The sequence below is a fragment of the Coffea arabica genome, chromosome 10e, assembly GCF_036785885.1.
Source record: "Coffea arabica cultivar ET-39 chromosome 10e, Coffea Arabica ET-39 HiFi, whole genome shotgun sequence".
NCBI classification, from domain to species: domain Eukaryota; kingdom Viridiplantae; phylum Streptophyta; class Magnoliopsida; order Gentianales; family Rubiaceae; genus Coffea; species Coffea arabica.
The window spans coordinates 10878037-10885386 of record NC_092328.1 but is presented as its reverse complement, the minus strand read 5'-3'; the positions used below and the strand labels follow the sequence as shown (position 1 = coordinate 10885386).

Below are 7350 nucleotides of genomic sequence, written 5' to 3'. Positions count from 1 at the left end.
AGTATAATTATATTTATTTATATATAATATTTAATTTAATTAGTTACAAACTTAGAGTAATGATATTATTAGTTATATGTGTTATACAATGTATATTAGTATATGTAATATAATTAATATTATCAATTATACTAATAATTATACATGTTTACTAATTGAAATTATTAATCCAAACCCAAGATGAGTGATCCCAAATTCGAATTTGATTCAAATGTGCTAACCAAACGCCTACTAATTTTTTGGATTCATAGCTTGAGTGATGCTACTTTCTATGCAATAGTTGTTGTAATTAATGTAAAGGTATAGTAATTAGTCATCCTCTCAATATTAATGTAAGAATATTTTAGAAAAATAATAGGTCAGATACTTTTTCAATAGAGTTAACTAATTTTTCTTAAACTATATGAAAATAAATCATGACTATTAAAATGGGACAGAGTGAGTATATAAATAATAAAAGTACATTTAAGAGCTTACAAGACTGAAAGAGCAGCAATAAAAAAAAAGGAAGCAACATTAAACTCTTTACATGATGAAAAACCAGAATATTAATGTCATCGATGATGAGGATGATGATGACATCTGCGGAATTGACAAATAAAATATGGTGGCATCCGAGGGAAAAAAAAAAGAGGTGCACATTTCAAGCAATCTATCTAAAAGAGTCATTACTTGCAATGTTTAGAAAAGCAACAAAGGCATTCATTATAAAAAAGTGGGTTAAAAACAAAAAAACCCCCTGTGCTAAACCTAATACACAACTAAGCCCCCTATGGTTTCAAAATATGCAACGCGACACCTCGTGCTTTGAACTAAGTTGTAACACTGACGGAAATCGGTAAAATTAACGGGAACTGATGAAAGGACCAAAATGCCCTTGTATAATACCCAAAAGGCAATTGAGCGGACTCATTTCTTCCCTTCAAACCCTACGAAGAGAGAGAGAGAGAGAGGAAGTAAATCGAAGGAGACGAAGGAGACGGAATCAAGTAAGAAAATCGAAGGAGACGAAGATTTATTCCAGAAAATCGAAGGCAAATGGGTATGTATGCTATATTTCGTTCATGTTATAATTAATTAAAATCAGTTCATGCATGTTATAATTAGTTTACAATTTAGGGTTACCCATCTCAGATTTTGAGGGCTGATGATGTTATTTACACCCGTATTTGGGTGTTTACCTTAGAAAATTCCTGATTTTGTGAGTTTTGAAACTGGTACTTTGGATTTAAAATGAAGATTTTTGCTGTTTTGGGACTACGACTTTAGTTTTGAAGCCGAGATTTTTTTAAAAAATTTTGGGTGTTGGAACTAGGAGTCATGCAAATAATTTTTGAAATGTCCATTTCTGATGGGAGATTTTTGCTGATTTGGGACTGCAAGTTTGGATTTAAAGTTGAGATTTTTGTTGATATTTGGGTGTTGACTAGGTGACGCAAATAATTTCTGAAATTTCCATTTGTGATGGGAAATTTTTACTGATTAGGGGTGTTGAGTAGGATCTGTTTCTGTTTGTGTGTGTTTGTGTGTTTGAGTACAACTCAGTCACTTGCTATTACAACAAGATATTTAACAAAGAATTGTAAGTAAAATTTCTATAATTGTTACTGTCTTCTCTGGTTTAGTGGTCCAGAATGCTATTAAAATTGGTTTTCTGTTTGTGCTTTTATGTTTATTTGGTTTTCTGTATATCAATGATGGAGACATAGTAGTTGGGAGACTAAAGCATATTTATTATATTTCTTGAAACATTCAACAGAAGAAGACAAGTCAGAGGAGACAGTAGATATACATATGTATTTTGATGGAAAATTTAGAGAATATCCTGCCCTCCACTACACAGGAACCCGTATGGCTATCTTTAAAAATAGACTTGAGGACCACATCTGCATAGTTAGCCTTTGCAGAATGTTTAAAAAAGTGGATGAGGATGCAACTAGAGTGACTTTCTGGTTTTGTGCTCCAGGAGTAGACTTAGATGGTGGTCTACATCCAATTAGGGACCATGATGATGTTAAATTAATGAATAAAGCACATTGGGGTTTGGCAACAAGGATAATATATGCCTGTAGTGGGGATGATCCTTTTGAAAAGCCACTAGAACATGGTGGGGACAATGTGTTGGAGCCAAATTCGACAATGGATGCATCAACAACAATTAAAAATGCAGATGGGGTACATAACACCAAAATAGACAGCAGAGATGGTGGGGTACAAAAAAAAAGATGATGGGGTTAGTAATTGCAATCCAAATAAGCCATTTAACACTGATGATGATGATGATGATGATGATGAGCCTGAATGGTTGAAGGAGGGGTTGGAAAAAAAAGAGGATGAGGACATTTTCGCAAGTAAAAAAGATGTGGACAGAAGTAGTAAACCAGAAGGTGGGTCCATACTACATTCCACTCATTTTAAGCCTTATCACGTGTTCTCTTTCCCTGAGAAGGTGGCTATCAAGAGCCTTGCCAAAAGTGAAACTAGTAAGGAAAAAAAGTCTAGTAAAAATAAGAAGCAGTCTGCAGGGCCAGATAGCATTGGAGAAATTCCACCTCATATCTCATTTCAGAATTCATCTCAAGCTGCATCTCAAGCTGCTGACCAACACCCATCTCAGATCCCATCACAAGCTGAAGCAGGGAACAGTAAAAAGGCTGAGGAAAGTTCAACAGAAGAAGGAGCACCACATACACCCGAAGAGGATTGGCAAGAACCAGTAATTTCTAATGAAGAGTTGCTGGACAAGTGCGGATCTAATGATGAAGGCCATGAAGAATGTCATGACTTTAACCCTGAAGTGGAGTTTCTCAAGCCACATTTTGAGTTGAAGGTTGGGCAAAAGTTTTCCAATTTCAGAGTTTTTAGATATGCGTTGATCGAATAGTTGGTAAGAGAGGGATATGAGGTTGATTGGGTAAAAAATTACTCGAAAAAAATTATTGCGAAGTGTGCAAAGGGCTGTTCTTGGAGGATTCGTGCAACATCAGTCCAAGGTGAAACTACTTTTCAAATTAAATCATTGAAGGGCCAGCATGTTTGTGCTAGAGATTACAACAACAAGCATGCAACAGCCAAGTATTTGAGCGTGAAGTACCAAGACAAGATAAGAGGTGACCCGCAGTGTGCTGCAATAGGATTTCAGAATGACATTAGAAGAGATCTAATGATTAACGTGTCTGTTGCCAAGATACGCAGAGCAAAGAGATGTGCAAAAGATGAGATGCTTGGCACGGATATGGAGCAATATCACCACCTTTGGAGTTATGCAGCTACAATTAGAGAGACAGATCCTGGTAGCACTGTCAAGATTAAGCTTGATACAGCAGAAGAAGGTTCACAAGGGACATTTCAAAGACTGTATTACTGTCTTTATGCTTGCAAACAGGGGTTCCTCGATGGCTGTCGACCAATAATTGGTCTTGATGGGTGTTTTTTGAAATCTGCATTTGGTGGTCAGTTGTTGTCAGCAATTGGTAGAGATGGCAATGACAATATGGTTCCAATAGCTGTAACAGTGGTAGAGGTAGAGAGGTATGACTCATGGAAGTGGTTTCTGGAACTACTAATGGCTGATCTGGGACTTGGTGCGGAAAACATACCCTGGACATTCATCTCAGATCGACAAAAAGGACTGGTCCATGCAGTGAATGAGTTATTTCCAAATTCTGAACACAGGTTTTGCTTGAGGCATATGTACCAAAATTTCAAACAGAAGTTCAAAGGAAAAGAGTTGAAGGACTTGTTCTGGGCAGCAGCAAGTACTGGGAATGAAGTGGACTGGAAATTAGCAATGAATTCCCTTGAAAAAGCTTCAAAGGATGCAGCTGAATGGCTGCAAAAAGTGCCAAGTGTTTTATGGAGCAGGTCACATTTTAGACAAAGTAGCAAATGTGATATTCTTGTGAACAATCTTTGTGAGTCATTTAATAACTATATCTTAGAAGCTAGAGAGCTACCTGTCATAGGGATGCTTGAGTGGATTCGAAGAAGGCTCATGCAAAGGATTCAAGTGAAGAGGACTGGTATGCAGAAATTTCAAGGAAAAATATGTCCTAACATTGCAGAGAAGATTGATAGGAATCTGAAATTCAGTAGGCTGTGTATTCCCACATGGGATGGCAAGAACAAATATGAAATTGATTGTGGGCCCAGAAAATCTGTTGTGGTGGATCTGAAGGAAAAGACTTGCACATGTGGCTATTTCCAGCTTACAGGTTATCCTTGTGCTCATGCATGTTCTGCAATAGGAGCACGTAGATTGCCTTTGCTTGATTATGTGCATGCCTGCTACAGTAGAGAAAATTACTTGAAAACATATGAGCACACTATCACACCTGTCCCAAGTAATAAGTACTGGGTGAGATGTGAAGAACAACCCCCAAAACCTCCTGCAGTTCGAAGAATGCCTGGCAGACCCAAAAAGATGCGGCAAAGGGCAGCCGACGAGCCTAAAAAGGGTCAGGTCTCAACCAGAAAGGGTCTTGTGGTAACTTGCAAGAGATGTTTTCAGCCAAGACACAATTCAAGGACCTGCAAGAATGCCATTCATCTCAACTCTAAATTCTACAAGGTAACATAGCTTACAGATTTCATAGGCTAAGACTAATTGCTGTCCCAAATCATTTTAATTGAACATTAAAATGAACTTGTTTTTTATAGGCTCCTGACACCAATGTAGCTGAATCAAGTTCAGAACTTCATTCATCAGCTCCTTCACCAATAGTACCCCCGCAACCAGTCCCAAATCAAGAACAAGCTGCACCTGTTCAAAAAAAAAATTGCAGGCCCGGGAAGCAGTATACGCAGCCAACAATTGCGAGTGTAGCAAAAAATGTGCCTGCTAGACAATCATGTTCTCAGGTTGAATTTCATGTAACGCAAAAGTGATTTAATGAAGCATTTTTCCTTCAAACATTCATATTTTCTACTTCAATTGCAGCCTGTGAGTGGAACAACTTCACTAGCAAAAGGACCCCTTCGTCCTACTGTTGCTGATGTCCTATACAACCTAAGATCCAAGAAAGCAAGAAGATGTTAGAGTTGAATTTTGAAGTGGACTGTATGTTTGTTGATTGCCTTTTTGTGTAGTTTTAAGGAATTAGTGGTTGTTGTTAGAGTTGGTGGCAAACAGCTGGAATGTATGTTTCTGATGTATTTTGTCTACTCTGTTTGGAATTGTTATCAATTATTGCAAACTGGAAACTTTGATGTATTTTGATTGGATGTTGTTGGCTTCAGCAATTTGGAGGATTCTTTGCTGATGTTGGACACTTTAATGTACTTATTGACTGTTTTAATGGAGCATTATGATTATGGGCTGCAATGGTATATCTCAATTGCAGAAGAAGCTATTTCTGGGCAGTTTTTATGGGCTGGAATATTTCATGTACTGTTTGTCTGGGCAGTTTTTGTTTGGTGGGATGTATTTTGTCTACTCTATTTGAAATTGTTATCGTTTCTGGAATGTATAGTGGGATATATTTCTGGAATGTTGGGTGGGATATATTTCTGGAATAGTTTATGGACTGGAAATTTTAATGTACTTTGGTGTACTTATTACTCAAAATTGGAATGCAGAAGACGTTATTGTGTGTGCTTATTGCTCAAAACTGTTTTTAATGCACAAATATGCTTACAAGTGTATATAATAGTTAGATGTTTGTTTCATTGTTTTAGGTAGGACATCTTTCGGAAAAACAGAAGAATAAAGTGCACATTTCCATGAACAAAACAAACTACCTGATTTTTTTCATTTCCATTCATAAGCTTCTTCATTGTCTTATTTTACAGACATTTTCATCAACAGAAGCAAAAGTGAAAAAATAGATACCATTAGACAATAGCTAACTAGTACTTTCAAGTTCTTCACTTCATCATTCAAGTTCTTCACTTCAGAATTCGAGTTCAAGCAAGACAAATGTTCTTCAACCATTGGCCTCTCAAAAAAGTTTCCTCTGCCGGTTTCATCTCTATAGATGGGATTACACCATGAGAAAAATCTGCATGCATCCCTTTCACAAACAAAGTACAGCATCCCTTTGGATGGCTTTTCGGACTCAACAATCTTCACCTTTGCCTTTCTTCGACAGTCGCACAACTTATATTGGTACCGTAGATTCCTAGCTCCACTATCCCCTCGAGAGCTTGAGGAAGACATGAGCAAATTTTTTAGCCAGTCATTTCCCTTCATCAGTAGATAAATCCCAATTTAGTTACCAACATTCTTACTTTAAACCCTAATAACAACAATTTGTTAGCCAAAACCCAAAATCAAATGCTTTTACCTTATGGGCTGCAATTTGTTAGCCAAGATTGTGTAGAAGTTCCTCGCAGGTTGACTTCGTATATAGAGGATGGCTTTACCTTTCAAACCTCCTGTGTGGTAATTTGATTTCTCCCAAAGGCTAGTTCAATTTCTCTCCATCAAGTAGAAATCGATTCTATACACAAGCATCGCTGGGAGGGAGTTTTATTGGGGGCTAAGGGGTACAATAGGAATATTTGCTAAAAATTAAGTATAAAGAATTTGTTTTTAGCTTCCAGTACATCAGTCCCGTTAATTTTACCGATTTCCGTCAGTGTTACAACTTAGTTCAAAGCACGAGGTGTCGCGTTGCATATTTTGAAACCATAGGGGGCTTAGTTGTGTATTAGGTTTAGCACAGGGGGCTTTTTTGTTTTTAACCCTAAAAAAGTCAATCTTCTATGCCTATGCCAGATATTACTTGTAAAGTAAGTTGTTACAAAATTGTTCACATCTAAATATTATTTTTAAAAAAAGTAGAGGTCTTGAGTTTTAATTCGCTTATCCCTTTTTCGCTTCTTAAGTCTTATTTCTTCTCTGCTAGAAAAAAATTTTAAAAATATTTTTTTATTTGAAAATTGCAACTTTAGGATATGTTTATTCTGCTACCTCAAAATTAACAACTTCTAGAAGTAAAAGAAGACCATCACACAGCTGTACTATCAAACAAGGTGTTGAATTTTCATTTAGAGTGCTAACCCCAAGTATGTTTCATTGCAAACAAAATCGATAAAATCTCATTTGCGGAGGAAAATATAAAGAGATTCAGTAAGGCAAGTTTAATTTTTTTTTTTAAATTTTGATGCTATACCATTTCATGCAGCTGATATTGACCAATACTACAATCAGTTATTGATTAGATTGCTAAAGTTGATCATAGTATTAAAGGTTCCTCAACTTACCACGTTAGGGATGAATTGCCAACTTTTGGATGTATAATTATATGTGATGGGCGGAGGAGCATTCATACAAAATATCCAATAATAATCAACCTTATGATATGTCGACATATGATATATCATAGTTCTACTGACTGTACCAATGTT

The 7350-nt window shown here is 36.5% G+C and overlaps 1 protein-coding gene across 1 annotated transcript; it reads left to right on the top strand.

The window, feature by feature from the left end:
- Window positions 1–3163: 3163 nt before the first annotated feature.
- Window positions 3164–5596, top strand: LOC113711073 (uncharacterized). Its single transcript, XM_027234217.2, has 3 exons — window positions 3164–4570; window positions 4660–4860; window positions 4940–5596. The coding sequence occupies exons 1-3, from the start codon at window positions 3164–3166 to the stop codon at window positions 5036–5038; spliced, it is 1707 nt and encodes a 568-aa protein (XP_027090018.2). The 3' UTR covers window positions 5039–5596.
- The last annotated feature ends 1754 nt before the right edge of the window (window positions 5597–7350 follow it).

What these genes read in the sequence shown, in the direction of transcription:
- LOC113711073 (XM_027234217.2), top strand. Translation starts at nt 3,164, where the DNA reads ATGATTAACGTGTCTGTTGCCAAGATACGCAGAGCAAAGAGATGTGCA. An exon ending in TCAACTCTAAATTCTACAAG is followed by an intron (nt 4,571 to 4,659) that starts GTAACATAGCTT and finishes TGTTTTTTATAG; the next exon opens with GCTCCTGACACCAATGTAGC. An exon ending in CTAGACAATCATGTTCTCAG is followed by an intron (nt 4,861 to 4,939) that starts GTTGAATTTCAT and finishes CTTCAATTGCAG; the next exon opens with CCTGTGAGTGGAACAACTTC.